Here is an 18,967-nt window from a genome sequence, read left to right on the forward strand (position 1 = left end):
TGTTGTCTCGTAGCATGAGTAGATCTTCCTGGGGACATACTGAACTGAAGTTCCTTTGGCCCGTCACTGGTGGCTGTCCAGCTTTATTCTAAAAATCCTATTACTTTTTTCTGAAAGATTCCTAAGGGGCAACAATAGTCATAAAAGATGGAATTGGAAAAAGCCAGTGAGAGAATTGAGTCCATTTCCTTGAAAATGCAGAATAAAATCTGCTGATAGGGTTATGTGTCTTGGAAAACTAGGGTCTGATGTCCAAGTCTGTATGTACGCTGTTGCTGCTCATTTGCCTACACAGTGATTGTTAAATATTGCTGTTGTTTGCTCCCTGTTTGCAAGATAACCACATCGTGAGCTAAATAAACTTGGACTAAGTTAATTAGCCCAAACAGTGTATAAGAAAATGCCATGGTCCAGAAGAGCATCTCTTGAACAGAGTGATAAATATATTTTTACTGGAGAGCTCAGAGGCTCATTCTGCTGTTGGTATATGTGTCCTGAGCATCTCCTTCATCCCTCCACTTGAAATGTATGGGTCTCTCAAGTGTGTATAATGCTTGATAGAAGCACAGAGGAGACTCCGTTACAGCTTCTGGCCCCCAACTCTACAGAGACTAAATACAGGTTTCAGAGTAGCAGCCGTGTTAGTCTTTACCCGCAAAAAGAAAAGGAGTACTTGTGACACCTTAGAGACTAACAAATAAGCATCCCCAAGTACACATGCACCTTTCTTCTCTTTCTCTAGAGAGGCTGGGATAGTACCACTTACACGGACTTAAGATAATGTTTTTGAAATGTTTTCATTTTCCATTCATTCCATTTTGTGTTGTCTTTATCCACATTTCTCCAGGAATATTTTTCACTTTCATTCACATGGTCATTGACACAATTATTCAGATAAATCTTTTATCTTGCTGTTTTGTTCTTTCTTCATTAAAAAAATCATTTATGTTGCATTCATGGCTTTGATTATTCTCATCTATTTAAAGAGAAGAAAACATTTTTCTGTTTTTAAAACCTATCAAACATCTTTACTGTTATGAATGTAGTTTTGTTTGTTGCCGCTGTATTTAGTGTGCTTGGCTCTGATTGAAGGAGAACATTTATTGTATATAGTTGCAACTGCAGTGGTGACTATTAAATAGCATTTATCAACAGTTACTTCAGCACACTAGAAGAGGAGAGGTAACTTTTCACAGAAGGAATTCCTAAGTGTAAGGAGAAAAAGCATTGTGCTGCTGGATGCTTTTAGGAAAGACCATGAAAATTGTGGTGTTTAGGGCATGTCTAAACTACACAATTAGGTTGACTTAAGTTTGGTTGACCTACAACCACCACAGTAATTAAATCAACTGTTCATGTTCACGCTACCCTCCTTCTGCTGGCAGTGCACATCCTCAGCAGGAGCGCTTGCACCAACTTAAGGGGGGCATTGTGTGGGCTGACAGCCCAAGCAGTCTGCTGGAGCCCTGCCACCCTGGAGTGCTGGGCCTGTCAGCCATGTTGCCCTGGGATGACCTCCGGAGCCGGGCTGCCCAGGGTGGCAGGGCTGACAGCTTGGGCTGTTAAAGGCTGCAACAGTCAATGGTAAGCAATGCAGTGTTTACATGGGCGTTGTGTTGACCGAACGACATCGACCTAAGCGCTATGCCTCTTGCAGAGGTGGAGTTATTAGGTCGGTGTAGTGGGCAACTTACATCAGTGGGAGCAACGTTGTCGTGTAGACGCTTACAGAGTTAGGTTGACATAAGTTGCCTTATGTCAACCTAACTCTCTAGTGTACACTAGGCCTTAGATTTCATGCTAGTTTTGCTTTATAGTCTGGAGGAGATTTTTAAGACTTGAAGGATTCTAAGAAGCATCTCTGAAGCTGAATTGTATTAACCTTTTTTTTTAAAAAAATGCACTTAGCTTTTCAGAAAAGAAAAGCTTTTAATATATGTTCCATTGAGTTTTATTAAGAATATGTGAATGCTTTTCATATCTATTAGATTAGTATCTGTTTTAACAGAAGTGATCAGCCTAAAGCAAAAAGAACTCTTATTTCTTGTGGTGCTTGTAAAACCTAATTGCAAAGAAGCATTCTGGTACTGTTTAGTTTCATAAAATACCTTAATGGAATCCAAGGAAGTTTCAGATAACCCTGAATTGTTAAGTGTACTGCATTGTTTTAATAAGCATGTTAGGGATTAGCATTTTCATTCACCTCCCAGCGTTTCAGAGTGATTATTATGTGATTTGATTTTAACTGTCTCTTTAGGTGCAGGTATTTGGATTGTATTCAGGAGAAGAATTTCATGAAACATTTGACTGTCCTATCAAAGTAAGTACTTATTTAATCCTTAACAAGTACATTATTGTTGCTTTTAATAAAATAAGGGTTACACTGATTCTGTTGCTAAAAAATACTAGTTCTTTGCCTTAATGTTATTTAAATCTCTAGAAAATAGTCATCTATCCCAGTCCAAAAGCTTTTGAGCTGGTTAGGTTGGGGAAAAGCTGATCTAGATTTTGTACAGTCTAGAGTATTATTGATGTTTTTAAAATACAAAAAGCAAAGCATGAGGGGGAAATTGTAAGGTTTCAGTTGTTTCCTGTCTTAGCCTATTCCTCTCTTTGTAGATCTGTGATTATAAATCTTGATGGTTCTGATAAGTGCTAGGTCAGTATTTTTGAATGGATTAGAATCTTAAATCTATCCTGGAATCAAGTGGTGGGTGATAGTGTTCCAATGGTGATCCCTCTGTAGTAAGGGAAAACATCAGTTATGCCCCTCTTATCGTAGACCAATTGGCTGTCGTCAGAGAATAGCAATAATAGAGTTGTGTGAAGAGCTAGGTGGCTTTTTCTTGGTGGGAAAGAGGGCAGTTCTTTTGGTGTATGATTTTCTTTTATGGAAGAGAACCGTGATAACATTTTTCCAACAATACTGAGTTCTGGCCTCTTGGGAGCTACCAAGCCATCTTAATGCAGAAAGACCCATTTTTCATCTCTCTACCTAGGAAAAGAGGTACAGCTGTAACAATCCATAATGGGTAAAGGTTGCATAGTGTGACAGTTGATACAGCATCAGTGTTGCAATTTAACAAATAAACAAATACTTCAGCCATTATACTTTTTCTCCCCCTTTAAACACAGATTGTTGCTGTCCACCCTCAGTTTGTAAGATCCCATTGCAAACAGTTTGTAACGGGAGGAAAAAAGGTAAGCTATCTCAATATTATAGATGACTTTTTACATCTTGTCTTCCCTTCCTCTTATATTTATGGATTCCTCTGTTAAAATGAATAAATATAAATATATTAAAAAAACCCCACTTACTAAATGTATCTATTTGAAAACCTAGAAGAGAGAAGCTATTTTTTCCTTCTCTTTATCCATTCTTTCAGAAAAACAAAAACAAAAAAACCATAAGGTTAAGTCATGGAGGGAAAAATTAGCACTTTTTTAAATGTGAAGGACATTTTAATTATTTAAAAGCCAGGACTAAGAGAAATAATAATAAAAATAGTTTTGTGTTCTGACAAAATGTTGATGAGAATAATTGGACTTCATGGGCCAATTTCTTTTCATACCTCCAACCCTTTCACATGAAAAATGAATTTGGCTCATAGTGTTACCTTCTGTGGTATATATTTTCTGGCTCTGTCCCTTTCCCTTATGAATAAAAACAACATATGCCAAACTGGGTCATAGTACATTTGTCCTTTAAGTCAATCTTGGGTTTTCATTTTTGTGCTTTAATGGAGTACGTAATCACTTGTGAGAGAGAATTTAGGCCCCTTAGTGGTAAACTTTGTGTGTCAAGGATTGACTTTTTGTCTCTTTTGTAGCCCTTGGTTCCAGGCAATTTGGTCTTTCTAAAGTTAATACTAAGATGTTTCATTCCTCACCTACCAAATAATGTAGTTTTGACTCCCAACTTCATTGTCCATAAATTCCAGAATTGACCCTATATCATTCAGTGTACATTTTAGGGTAAAACAGGAAAAAAAAATATTAACAATGCAACATGTGGTGATATTAGTTACATTCATGTAGCCATTTATTGTGACCCTTTCTTTTGAATTAAAAAAATGAACATTGACAGTTTTAGATTAATCAAACCGAATGAACTGTATCTGCTTTGCCAGATGACACAGCAATTCCAGTGCTGCTAATAACCTCTTTTCCATCCGCAGTACAATGTATTACTACTAGTTATTATTTAAAATAAATAAAATTGCTATGATGTGAATGGTTAAGCCAGCTTTAGCTGGCTGGCCAGAGCTGGCATTGCACTTTAGAATAGTGATTTCCAAATGGCACTCTCTACCCTAGCAATGCAACCTTAATCCCAGGTTGGTGCAGAGTGAAGGTTGGTGGTGTGGAGGGCTTGGAGAATGAGCCCCCTCCGCACTTAGCGTGCAATGGCAGCTCGTGTTCCACAGGGCTGGGTCTGGCTTCCCACTCAGGAATTGCAACTTAGCGCATAGGGTCATAGTGTCACTGCAGGTTTGACATGGATGCCCTTCCAGCCAAGTTCAAGTGAATGGCGCTGCAATCCTGTGCTCCCTGTCACAACGCCCAGAACGGGGAGCCGGAGCCAGGCCCAGCCCAGCATGGTCAGTGTGTGAGGTGGGCTTGGTCTCCAACCCTCTCTTCCCCCTGCCCTCCTTGGTCTCCCCTCTACACTGGGCCCACAAACCATCTAGAACCTTCATGTGACCCACTGGTCACAACCCACTAATTAGAAACCACTGCTTTAGATAATGCACATCAATGGATGTCTCTCCCGGCAACGAAGTTGTCAAGCCTTTGAGTGGTGGTAATGATGATGTGGAGAGAGAAACTAAGAATTCATCAAATCAGGAAGCTCTGTCAGGTGGTAAAATAACTTGGATTCATCTGATGCTGAACGGAAAAAAACATCAGGGATTTAACACATCTCTTTGGTTATCTTTGATTACTTGACAGGCTGTTTTATATTTTGCCCTCTGGGAGATGGTATACTGATTCCTAATGCATGCCCATTTCCCCACTCTTCCTATTCGTTTTTTGCTGAGAAAAAACTTTCCTCTTCAGGAAAACTTTAACTGATATCTTAGTGTATGATATTTAACATTATAATAATAAAAAAACCTAGAAATTTGTAATTTTATTCTATTAGAATATTTATTTTTTTAAAACCCTGTAATTAAACTTAAGATTGTGGCCCAGTATAAAAAGTGCAGTCACATTGTGCACTTAGTCTTTGCACAATCATACCCAGATCTGTAATGAGATCTGAACAGACAGGCCTCTACACAATTGGGTTAGAGCGGAGATGGCATGCAATACCAACACTATTAGGTTCTGCTGAAACTAATGGGACTACCCTTTCGTTTACCCCCACCCCCCAAATCTAGCCTTTCAGATGTGAAGAAAACCATTTTAATATGACCAACTGCGGTGTCACCTGTCTGAGTAGCATCTTGAAATAATAGCTTTGAAAATCATGAACTGCCCCCATCCATCCCTGCAGGATTTTAACTCTGGTACCTAATAATAGTTTATATGCTAACATTTTTAACTGTTTCACTACTGATCATTTGAGCAGAGATCCAGCTATTGAGGAAGGACTCTACATAGAGTACGCCCACTTTTTTCATTCTCTTCTAGTTACATTATACATAGTCTTGAAAGGATTAGATTTCTATCAGTAAATGTGGATAAATGTTGTTTTCACCATACACACACAAAATGAAAATATTTCCATAGAGAATTGAAATTTACAGGTAGGCAAAGTAAGAAAAATGTTGCTTGAGAACCTATTAGATTTTGATTTCAGGCCATGTATTTTGTATATTTTAACATCTAATTCGGACAATTTGTGTTTTAATGGTTATAAAGTTTTAACTTTTTGAATCTGTGTCTGCTGTCATTAAATAATTATTGTCTGACTCCTACCCATTGACTGACTACCCATTGACTACCCATTCATCATTTCCCTCAACTGTGAACATTTAAATAGATGAAAATAGAAAAAAATGCTTACAACCCATAATATTGCACAGCTGTGAAAATTTAAATTGATAAAAAAATACAAAAATGCCTAATATTATAAATTATAAAATCATAAAAATCCAATTCTGCCAAGCCTGATTATTCATATAGTCATTTCAGAAAGAGTGAAGGCTGTTTACCATTTGAATGCTTGCACCTATTTAAGGTGTCTGCAAGCCAGTGAGCCGAAGCCAGATACTTTTCCCATAATCATACCGGTGGGGCAGATCGCATGCCCTGTGTATGGTCATGCTGCTAGCCAAGGGCATAAATGAGTGAATTGTCCTGAACACTCTCAGTTCCTTCTCACTATCTGCGGACGGTAGTTGGAGCATGTGTCCTTGTTGTACTCTTTCCCGTTTTGCCTTTAGATAAAATGTTTCTAGATTTTGTTGTTGTATTGGTACTCATTTTAGGAACATTTTTGTTTCATTTTGTTTGAGCTTTAAGCTTGAACTGGGGCATGCCTAAGACCCCGGGTTTTAAGCTCTGTTCTGAATGTAACAAATCTGTACCTGTCAGTGATCCTCACTCCCGCTGTTTTAAGTGTCTGGAGAAGGACCTGTGAGGCATAAGTGCCCTATCTGTAGGAGGGGTTAAGGACTAAGAAGTGGAGGGACATTTGACTAACACATCCTACTGAAGGCAGGTTGGTGCCCATCCTTGGCACCTAGGTGTTGGTACACAGGGGTTCAGACTCTACTCCATCTCTGAGCATACCACCAGGTTTGGTGACATCTCTGTGTTGTTGAGAAGATACGATTCTCTGTCTCTGTTACCGCACAAGCAGCAGCAGTAGTTGAACGCTTCAACCTCTTCTAACCAGAAGAGGCCCTCTTCTAACCAGAAGAGGCCCTCTTCTTTGAATGCTAAGCCTCTGACAGAATCAGACAAGAAGATTGATACCAAGTTTTGAGCTAAGCCAACTCCAGATAGGTGCTCCCTGGTACCACATTCATTGTCTATGATGTAGAATCATTCATTCCACTGCTACATGAGATACTGTGGAGACTGACTCCATTGCTGGGACCTCCTGTGGCAGGGGTTCTCAGCCTTTTTCTTTCTGAGGCCCCCCCATCCCCACCCCGCAACATGCTATAAAAACTCCACGGCCCGCCTGGTCCACAACAACTCTTTTTCTGCATATCCAGTAGATTAAAAGTCATGGCTGGCATTAGGGAATAGCAAGCAGGGCAATTGTCTGGGGCTCCATGCCACAGGTGGCCCACAAAGCTAAGTTGCTCAAGCTTTGGCTTCAGCCCAGGGCAGTGGGGCTTGGGCTTCAGCTCTAGGCCCCAGTGAGTCTACCACCAGCCCTGCTCTCTCGTTTATTTTGGCGGACACCCTGAAACCTGCTTGCGCGCCCCCCCCCCCCCCCCCCCGCTCACCATGGGCCCTGGACCCCTGGTTGAGAACCACTGTCCTGTGGCATCAATGTCATCTATAATGCATCTTAAATTCTCTGTACCAAAGATGCCTGAGACATTTGCGGCAGTCAGGGGCTTCCTTTGCCTATCATTTATGGACTCACCACTAATGCAGGATGAGGTTCAGGGACCAACAATTCCTGCTATCTGAGCCCTGGTCCCAGGATCATCCTCTGCACCTATTCACTCAGTGCTGTTATAAACTGGGCACTTGTTGGTGTTTTGGGGGACCAGATGCTCTTAGAATCATAGAATATCAGGGTTGGAAGGGACCCCAGAAGGTCATCTAGTCCAACCCCCTGCTCGAAGCAGGACCAATTCCCAGTTAAATCATCCCAGCCAGGGCTTTGTCAAGCCTGACCTTAAAAACTTCTAAGGAAGGAGATTCTACCACCTCCCTAGGTAACGCATTCCAGTGTTTCACCACCCTCTTAATGAAAAAGTTTTTCCTAATATCCAATCTAAACCTCCCCCACTGCAACTTGAGACCATTACTCCTCGTTCTGTCATCTGCTACCATTGAGAACAGTCTAGAGCCATCCTCTTTGGAACCCCCTTTCAGGTAGTTGAAAGCAGCTATCAAATCCCCCCTCATTCTTCTCTTCTGCAGGCTAAACAATCCCAGCTCCCTCAGCCTCTCCTCATAAGTCATGTGTTCCAGACCCCTAATCATTTTTGTTGCCCTTCGCTGGACTCTCTCCAATTTATCCACATCCTTCTTGTAGTGTGGGGCCCAAAACTGGACACAGTACTCCAGATGAGGCCTCACCAACTCTTCAGTGCAACAGGGCAGACATTTGGTACCTTCAACAGCAAAGCCACCAGTGCTTCCTGCAATACCATCTAATTCCTGTCAGACCAGGTCCTGGTCTTCTGCTACTCTCCCCAGAGCCACACCACCTTGTCCTTCAGACTGTTTACTACTTAGAATCAAAGATGGCATCTTACATTCATTACAGAAGGTTTTATGCTTCTCCCCATTCATCCTTGCATAAGTCAAGTTCTCAGCACAGTCATTTGTCATAGAAGCAGGTTCAGGGAGACGATGTCTTGAGGCTGGGCTCTGGTATCATATGAGGTACAACAGTGGCCAGGTTCCCCCACACCCTCTTAAATCCTCTTCTCCTAGCAGCTGCACTTCTAAGTCAAAGTCACTGTCAAGGCACGTGGTATGTGTCCTGGTACTCCGCAAGCAACGAACCTTATTCCTCCTGTGCCTGCCCCTTCTGGTACAGAGGTTCAGTGGTCAACAGAACAGATTAATGCAGATTAAGGAAGCTCAACACTTCCTTAGCTTCCCTGCATGAGGTCATCATCTCTGAATCATCCTTCCCAATTCCTCATGACTATAAGACATATCAGGAACTTTAAGTAGGGTAGCCACGTCCCTGGGTTTACAGGTGAAACAAGTTCAGGATAATTCACACAAGTTAGTGGATATTCTGCATACTGCAGGACCTGCTACAGTGGCTTTACCTATTAGAAGGTCATCTTGGAGCCTTACAAAAACCTTTGGCAAACTTCCTCCTCTCTGATGCCCACTGCTAAAAGGACTGAGAAAAGATATCCGTTTCCTTCCCAGAAGCATGGGTGTTTTTATTTGCAACCAATCTGAGGGCCTCTGGTAATGACTGCTGTGAATGAAAAGGTGAAATGGGGATGACCTATATCTGCTCCCAAATACAAAGATGCAAAGAAATTGGATTTGTTTGGGAGAAAGATGTATTCTTCATCAGGATTGCAGTTTAAAATTGCAAACCATCAAGCTTTGTTGGCTCACTTTGACTACTCTAACTGGGCTTCCATCTTGAAATTTATGGTCAAATTGCCAGATGATGCTAAAGTGGAGTCCAGAATACTGCTGACTCTTGGTTGCTCAGTGGCTAACTCCCCAGGAAGCTGTTTCCTTGAAGTTTAGAATGTTCTCTTAACTAGCATGAATGCTTAGCTTAGAAAATGGAGGAGGTTCTCTGTGATCTCAGTAGAAAAGTAACTCTCCTTCACAGGCTCCCATACAGTGTATTCTGGTCTACCTGCTTCATCTGAAGGAAAAAAGAACTCTGCCAGTTCCCTGAAAGTTAATCTGGCAGCTTTCTCAGCATTTCATCCTCCTATAGAAGGAAGGTCTGTTTTTTCCAGCCCTATGACTGTTAGATTCTTAAAAGGATTGGACAGGCTCTTCCTTCCTATAAAAGACCATACCATCCCAGGATCTAAATTTGGTACTGGAGTTTTAATGGGGCCCCCTTTTTTAAGCTTTTAGATACTTGCACCATTTTTCATGTCTCAAAGAACGTGGCATTCCCAGTGGCTATTATTTTGGCCAGGAGCAGCAGAATTTCCAGCTTTGGTTGCATATACGGTTTTTAAAAATAAAAATACAGTTAGTTTGTGTCCACACCCTACATTTCTCACTAAAGTAGTGTTTGACTTTTCATCCAAATCAGCCTATATAGTTACTAACTTTTTTTTCCCCTGAAACCTCACTCTCATAAAGAGGAGTAAAAATGCCATACTTTGGATGTCCAGAGGGCATTAGCCTTTTAACAGGTCAGGATTAAGCAGTTTCAAGTGTCTCCATAACCATTTGTCTCCTTTGCTGACAGGATGAAGGGACAACCGATCGCTGTGTGGAGGCTCAACTATATCCATCTGGGTTATCTGGCTAAGGTTCTACCGCCTCAAAGAGTTTTAGCACACTTTACGAGAGCACAAGCAGCCTTGACTGCTTTCTTATGTCACATACTCCTTCGTGACATTTTCAGGGCTGTGACTTGTTTCTTTGTTCATACCTTCACCACTCATTATGTTCTGTCCCAGGCCTCAAGGGATGATGCTAGATTTAGGAGAGTGGTCCTTGTTTATGTAGACTCTGATACCTTCCTCCATGTGGAACTGCTTGTGAGTCACCTGATGTGGAATGGACATGTGCAAGCACTCAAAGAAGAAAAAAGTTACATAACTATTCGATAACGGTTGTGCTTTGAGATGTTGCATGACCCCTCCATGACCCACTCTCCTTCCCCTCTATGCTGGAGTCTCAAAAAATACAGGTTTTGGGTGTGAAGGAAATGGAGGGTGGGGTCAAGGTGGCTCCATCTCTTTATACCCTCAGCTAGCAACACAAATGTGCACAGGGTGCATGCACCGCCTGATGGATACCACTATGAGAAAAAGACCTCTGGCTTTGGGTCCTCTGGCATACACACACCTAAAGTAGAATGGACATATGCAACATATCTTGAAAAACAACAGTTATTGAACAAATATGTAATTATTTTGTTTGTTTTTTCCTTGAATGTTTTGCTTGCATTGGTCTATCCCACTATATACTATTTTAGTAGCGTTTGCGGCCCCTAGTCTAGAAAGCACTTAAACATGCGTTTTATTGCATCCCCTTTTGTTAATTTTAATATACCTGCTTTAGTGTTGCACTTAATACCCTGAATCAGGGCCTATGTTTATTAATTACCTCCTCCTCAATGCTATTTGCTTTGAGACAAATCAGTCCTTCATAAAGGATATGGCTTATAATATCTCATAATGTCCAAGGAGCTGCTATTATCCATTATGTGAATATTGTGGCCAAATTATAGACATGAAAAAACATCTAAGGGCTTGGCTACACTTGCAAGTTAGAGCACGTTAAATCAGCCCTGGGCACCCTAACTCAGAGGTGTTCACACTGGCAACGCACTTAGAGCGCCTGGACTCTGCAGCTGGAGCACTCCTGGATATCCGCCTCCATGAGAAGCATAGAGCTTGCTGTGCCCGGGCTGGAGCACCGGGGTGTCAGTGTGGGTGACGTGTTGCATTACTGCACTGTGATTGGCCTCCGGAAACGTCCCATAATTCCTTGAAGTCAAGTGGCCACTCTGGTCAATGTTTTGAACTGGGCTGCAGGCATGCGGATATTCCCTTTCAAAGCTCCGTTTCTGGCAGCCGGGACACAAAGCAAACCATTACTGTGGAATGCTCCTGCTGCAGAGGCAGGCATTTGTGTGAGAGAGAGAGGGAGGGGTAGGGGTGGGGGCTGATTTCGGGGTTTCCTCCTTCCCCCCCGCTGCTGTCTGAACTTACAAGACAGCATGCTGACACACTCTGCCCCCCAAAACATAGTCTCTCCCCCCACATACACACAACACACTCCCTGTCACACTCCACCCATCCATTTGAAAAGCATGCTGCAGCCACTTGCACACTGGGATAGCTACCACAATGCACTGCTCTCTGTGGCGTTGCAAGAGCTGCTAATGTGGCCAGGCCACTGCGCTTGCAGCGAACAGTGTGAACATATGCTAGTGCTTTCCCTGCTGCTGTCTCTGAGGGCTGGTTTAACTCCCGGCGCTCTACATCTGCAAGTGTAGCCATAGCCTAAGTAGTGTGCTGGGTGTAAGGGTATATAATTATAAAATCTTGATCCCAGCATTGAGTGGATCTTCGGAATCTGTGTGGTTCTGTGGGTGAATATATTTTAAAAACACCATTGTACTCAATAAACAACAATGGCTCCTTTAGGAGCCATTAAAGTGATCAGACATTGAAAAAATTTATTTATGTTGTACAAGCTCTGCAAAGCTACTAAACTTAATATGTTCTGTAGACACTTCAGAGGTTTTTAAAAGAAAAAACATTGTGCTGTGGTCAAATTAAAATGCAAAAACAACCTTTTACTTACACAAATTGTAAAATATATATAATATATATCCTGCACTGTTAAATCCATTCGTCTGAATAAGAAATGCAAAATTATTGAAAATGTGGATAAAATAATTGCCCTATATTGTCGGCCAGGACCAGCTTTTTAGAAATAAATGTTTTTTCTTCTCCTGAAAAGAGTAGGTGTATTATGGAAGTGCACTGATACGAGCTCAACTAGAGGCAATGGCTACGGTACTAAATACATTGTCCTTTCTTAACTCTGCAATTAAGTACAGTACCATTTTGAATGGAGCACTTGGCAGATGATGGTAACCCTGAAATAATAATAATAATAATAATAATAATTAATAATATATTGTAAATAACAGGGCATCCCTGGCCAGAGCAGGCAGTAGAGTTTCAAGGCATGGGGAAGAGACAAATACTGTGCTATTGGAGGCAGTAAACTTCTGCCTGAAAAAAAGGTCTAATCTTTAAAAATAACAGGGTGAAAGCTAGCTAATGAGGGTGGTAAAGCTGAAATAAAGGTATTCTTCACTTCACCCTTAGAATGCTGGCATTTACTAACCTATTGGTTAGGTGAACAAAACAAGTATCCCCTGTATTTGGAGCATTACAGGCAAAATGAACTGGGAAGGAAGATAAAAGATATGTAAGTTCCAAAATCAAGTTATTGGATATTATCTCTTGTTCAAAGATACTTTAAATAGCTCTGCTCTTCTGAACTCTTTCTCTTGGTAAAGCCATTGATGACACTTTACACTTCGTGCTTTGACCAATATCAAAAAGTGATTAGTGAAGGCACTTTTCAGGATATTGCTAGGATATTGGTTAGTTACTGATGCCTTCCACTGTTACACGGGATCAATTTAGGTATGTTTGTTAATTAAGATTTTGTGGGCCTATCTTACTAGATGGTGTGGACACTTAGCACATTCCAGCTGATGCTCAAGCCTCTTGAAATCAGTAAGAAATAAGGGTGTTCATCACCTCATAGGATCAGGCACTTAATTCTAGGGCTTACATTTTTCAGAGTGACTAGCGATTTTGAGTGCCACAATTTTTGGGTGCCCAACAGGAAACACCTTTTAAAGGAATGTAATTTTTAGGCTAAGGGTGCTGAGTTCTTTCTGGAAATGAAAATCTTTCTTAGGATGTCTTAAGTTGAGCACTCAAAATTGCTAGTCACTTTTTAAAAAATTAGGCATAGATTTCTGTTGTTAGAGAGGCTGGAGGTACAAGGAATAATTTTCAAACATGGATGTCCCCAATACATTTTCTAAGCATATATGTATGATATAGTATTTTTTAAAGAGCATCTAATTTAGGTGCCCAAGTTTGAACACTAGGCCCTTTATCTTGCATGTCGTAACAATAGCGAAAAGTCTTTGGCATATTGGCAAACTCTTAGTTTAAACCCCTAAACTAATTTTTTCAGTACTAGAATTCCAGGGCAGCATTCATAGTCTCCACTGCTTGACACATCACAAACAAGTTATTCTAAATTCTGTTTCACTTCCAATTTATGGCAATCTCTAATACAGAAATAGAATAGAGATCTTGAACAATTCACAGATGGGAAGGGAGAAATAGCATTCTTCTCATAAAGCTGCAGCTGCTGCTACCAGCATAGCAGTGAAATTTGTATGTTAAAGTCAGGTCTGCCACAGAATGTCTCAGTTTTTTTTATTTTTAATTGTCTGATTTTTTTTTTTTTAGTGTCAGCAGATGCAGTTTAACTTTGCTTTTTGAGTGAGCAGATGACCTTTACCTCTGAACCCTACAATATGTACTTCATAATCGCTGGCTGGACTACTTTGACAAATTATTAAATTGTCAGGATGCTGTTTGCAGCAGAGTCCATTTTTAGAAACCAGATAGTCAGCTGTTTGGCATTGCGTTGTGTAGAAGAAGAGTGCCAGACAAGAAAGGCAGATTGCTTTGTAAGCTGTAAAATGTCAGTCAGTAAATACTGAGAGGTCCAGTTTAAGTGAAGTGAAGTAAGAGCAAGTACTATGGCAATCTGTGTCCAGGCATTGGGTAATTTACCTTAAACAGGGTACAGGCTGAAGCATTCGCCAAGCCAAAGTAATTTCTAGCTATGACTTGCTCACAAGGATGTAGGATGTTTTGAATATACTTGATATATGTAGTGATATTCTTTAGATGAGTGCTCTAATAGTAGTGATGTCTTCTTCACTTAGTAAACAGATAGTCTAATACGTATATGTCACCTGATGGGCTTTTTCCCCCAGTCAACACCATATGCATCTTGTTCAGTCAGAGAGAGAGAATTAGAATTCACTTGTGTAGTATATGGAAGTAAATCATATTTATAATCCATATATTTGTGTGTAGAAACATACAGTGTATGTATATAAAAATATTTAACAGCTGTACCTGAGATCTAAACATAAAGTATCAAAATACATGAAGTGTAGAAAGGTATACATACGTTTAACAGGATAATTAACTTCTTAGTATGGGAAGTTTGGATTTTCAGGTTAAATCATGCTGTTGGCAGTTTGTGTGCCGGTGATCAGCAGAATCCATCAGTTAAAACAGTTAAGATTTAATCCAATAGAAATAGTCTCCCTGAATCCTCCTGGGTTTGAAGCTATGGAATTTATTCACAGTTATGTTGTTGTTAGTTATAGTTTATTTGGGAGAAACGGCCCTCTATTTATTGGCCACAGCCTCTGCTGCCTTCTTTGAATCCACCCACCTCATTGCCATTTGTAACAGGAGTATTTATTTGCACTATACATATATATAACATTGACTAATTCTGCATTCCTGGCTAAATACAAATCTTAATGTACAGTATTAGGTTGGGTTAGTAACGTGTATCTGTACCTTGGGTTTGTCACTTAACCTCTCTGATTTGATACGGAAAAAAAAAATGGGCACGTTGCTTCCCCACATCCACTGCAGTAGTGTCCAATATCATGTGCAAATGTTAAAACTCTTCAGTATCTTCAAGGAGAAATAACTACACGTTATTTTTATGTGATCTAGATACAGGTAATATCCCACATTTTGCATGTAGAAATTAGCTGTAAAGAACAATTTGTTCCCTTTGAAACTTTTGATTTTTGTGTGGAAAGAGTGTTTTTCATTTCATTGTTGTGAAAATAGTATTTGGTAGCTGGAAAAAATCAGTTTAAATTTCATCCCATTGACACTGCTGTTGCTGTAGTCTTTGGTATCTTTATTCAGATGATTGAGGATTCCTATTCATAGTTTAAAGACTGAGGTTACATGTAATTAGGATTAGTGCTAATTGCATGACAGGCTCCATTAGGTCAAAACACAAGTCTATTCTCTTTAGTGGCTGCACTCCACAGAAGAGTTCTGAGCTCTCTCCAAGAAGGCTGATATATTAATAGTGCAAGATCCGCAGAGTGGTGTTCAATAATCCAGTTGAATTACATTGACTCAGTTTTAACATCAACAAGTCCTCTGCTCAATCCCGTTGAACAAGCTACCAACGAATACGTTTCAGCAGGCTTCTCTTACTGTTGCCACAGTTAGAAGTGCAGGGGTTGACTATAGGCATGTGTGTGCTTATTCAACATTTAGAAAATTCCTGAGGAGTCTTTCATTAAAACACCATAAAACAAATAAAGTGGTGAGAAACCAAGAAGATTCCAATGTGGCAAAGCTTTGCCCACCCCTTCTCTGTAATAGTGAGGAATTTGGGTCAAGGCCTGTATCTAGTGTGATAATGGCAGAGAAGGTTTAGGTTGGTTTGTTTTATTGCAGCCATATTATAATATGATACATTATACAAGCAGGAGATATTGGGATATGCATCTTAAACACTGCTATACTGTAACAAAGAACTGGAGAGATCTATCAGTACAAAACAGAGAGAAGAATGAAGGATATTGTAGAGAATGCAAGGAAGTGATTTTGCTACTGTTGCTGAAAAATAAATACTGACAGTGCCAGCTGCCAGAAAGTGGATTTATGGGAAGTAAAGCCCTAAAATACCTTCCCCAACCAGAAGGAGAGAGGACAGGGGAAACCCTGTCTTGGAAACTTTTTTTTTCTCTCTACGTACATAGCTCCCATTGAGTTTAAATTGTTTTTGGTTTTGTGATGATGACAATTCAATATTATAGCTGTGTGGAAAATGAACTAAATAAATTAACCAACTGTTTTTAAGAGAAATATGCTCAATGGATTACAAACTTCTAAAATGCTTTGTAGAACATTCATGTTCAGTGAGTCTCAAGGTGGCTGTATTGTGAGGAAAAGAGAAATAGATTTTATTAAATGTCAGTAAAATAGTGTGTATAGTTTTATTGCAGTTAAATTAGTATAACATTTTTGAGAGAAGAATGTTGTCTTATTGAAGCCACTAGATTAGGAGTTCTTTCTGTTGGCACCAGTATTAGTTACTGTTGCACTTTTGGAAATGGAAGGCTGACCTTGTGATTAGGACACTGGTTTGAGATTTAGGAGACTGGGTTCAACTCCCTCCTCTGCTACAGACTCCCTATGTGACGTGGAACAAGTCACTTAATCTCTGGCCCCAGTTCAGGGAAACTCCATACTTATGTGCTGTCCTGTATGGGGACGTTTTCCTCAGTGGGGTCTCTGTTTCTTCATCTGCAAAATGGGGTTAGCAATTCTTCTTTTCTCCCAGCCTTTGTCTGTGTCAACTCTGATCCGGCAAACACTTGTTTTGCATTTCATGGGGAAACTATTTATGTGCGTAAAGGTAGGCACATGTGTAAGTGTTTGGGGCTTACACCTATAAATTATTCAGGGCAGGGGTTGTCTGTTGTGGTGGGGTGAGATTTCAAAACAGCAATACGGCACAATATGTAGATGTTTCTTCCCCCGACTCCCCCCACAAAAATATTCTTCACTATAGGCAGGTGGGTTTACACAGGTATTAAGAATCCATAAAGGACATTGTCTACCATAATATAATAATTCTAAATTGGTGTGTATTGTGGGTCTAAATAATGTAACATTGCCTATCCTATATAATGCTTTAGGAAACAGTTGACATTCAAATAGAATTTAGTTGAACTTCAAAGCTATCTTTAATACTTTTTCTACTAAATTTATATTATTGAGGAAAGTTTAGCACCATTTAAATGAACCAGTGTAAGCAAAAATTTTCACATTTATTTTGGAAATCTTAAATTTCTCAAGTATTAATTTAAGGCCTAATTTTCAGAGGTGCTGGGTACCCACGATTTGCTTGGAGTTGAGGGGTTCTCAGAACCACTGGAAATCATTTGTTATAATGGCTATCAGTTCTTTGCTGCTGTTTTAATTTAATTCCTTGTTACAAACCTCATCTTTTTTTCCAGTGTGTTTGGCCAACAATAGGTAACATATAGGACCAAACAGTGGGATGTATGCTTTCTTAAACCCTGATTTGGGCATATTTTTGTAAATATATTCAGTTTGTTCTTATTCAGCAGCTTGTATATGTAAATATCATACATTCTGAAAGTGCCAGGAATTTATCCTGAACGAATAAACACTTGAAAACTTGTACCAAAAGTACACGCGTTTACTGTTAATTGTTCATTATTCTCTAATCTTAAAAGTTTGTCACTCACTGTGGGAGCCTTAACAAAACCACGTATAATAGAGAGGTTTAAAAGTGTTTTTCCAAGGGAACTCAGTGAACACTTATGAATAACAAATATATTTTCAATGATCACAATCTGCTCACAAAGAGAAAGGGGTTAAATTTGCAATCAATATTGTTCACTATAAATGTAGCCACTTTTAATATTGGTGTGAATAATAAAGTTAACACTTCTTTCTAGTTAAGTAAATATCACACATTTGAAGTACTTTAACTTAAAAGAATTAAAACAAACACTTGAAGAATAACTTTATTTTTTTTCCATCAAGCCTTTCTTTAATATTATGTAAATTAGCAAAAATCATTTCCAATTCTATGTAGCCACCAATAGGAACAATTTCTAAGTTCCCTGTATTAAAGTTCTCTTGTCATTATTTTTCAGTTCAGCTTAATTTTATATTAAAGCAAACAAGCCAAATGATTCATACCACTTAAAGTTCTTTTGTTTGTGACTTGTTTATAGATTATATGAACAAAGAAACAATTATCCATAGACATTGACAGGTGTTACTGAAATCATCTCATTTTGATGGGGGAGAAATTGCAAAGCGTGTGTTAAGTTAGAAAGTGTTCTCTCTGCAGTGCATTTGACATGTAAAACTTGCTGATAAAACTTCCATTTTCTGCCTCCAGTTAAACTTTTTCTGGGAATATCTGTCTTTTGGTGCCATCTTGTGGTCATACAAAAGACATGCAATCTGTATAGCTGTCACCTGAAGCCTTGTTTATAATAAGTGTGTTTTTTAAACAATCATCTCTGATCATCCAAATCATTTATGCATTTAGAGAAAAAAATGTTCCATCTGTAGGCAAGTTTGTCTGTAATAGTTTCTTGCATTTGAATTGTTTCCTTGGTATCTTAATATCTTGGTATCAATACATGCATAAGTGGTTTCAGGGAATAACTTTACACATGAGTAGTCCGGTTATATGCACATGAGCTACTCATTGAAGTAGTTGAGTTACTCATGTGGATAAGTGTTGGCAGGATTGGGGCCTTCAACTGTAAGCTTTCCAGGGCAGGGGCTTTGGCTTTTTCATGTGTTGCTAATAAGCTGACCGCACCCCAGAAATGTTAATACCATATTAAATAAAAATGTGTTGGAAGTACACTGGAATGGATTAACACTTGGTTTGTCCTGGAAACAATCTTCATTTAGTTAACCATTATTTCTCTTTTGCTGTGAAGTACTTACCAGTTTCAGAAATTATTTAAAATTACTGTATATGGTTTTTA

The 18,967-nt window shown here is 39.5% G+C and overlaps 1 protein-coding gene across 6 annotated transcripts in view; it reads left to right on the forward strand.

The window, feature by feature from the left end:
- Nucleotides 1-18,967, forward strand: part of VPS41 (VPS41 subunit of HOPS complex) — a 172,033-nt gene that overhangs the window by 63,789 nt on the left and 89,277 nt on the right. For all 6 annotated transcript variants that reach the window (XM_073332850.1, XM_073332853.1, XM_073332854.1 and 3 more), the window contains 2 exons: nucleotides 2,258-2,320; nucleotides 3,136-3,201. In XM_073332850.1, coding sequence (XP_073188951.1) covers nucleotides 2,258-2,320; nucleotides 3,136-3,201 — 129 coding nt within the window. The remainder of the gene's footprint in view (nucleotides 1-2,257; nucleotides 2,321-3,135; nucleotides 3,202-18,967) is intronic.

Source organism: Lepidochelys kempii, chromosome 2 (assembly GCF_965140285.1).
Source record: "Lepidochelys kempii isolate rLepKem1 chromosome 2, rLepKem1.hap1, whole genome shotgun sequence".
In the NCBI taxonomy this organism is placed as follows: Eukaryota; Metazoa; Chordata; order Testudines; family Cheloniidae; genus Lepidochelys; species Lepidochelys kempii.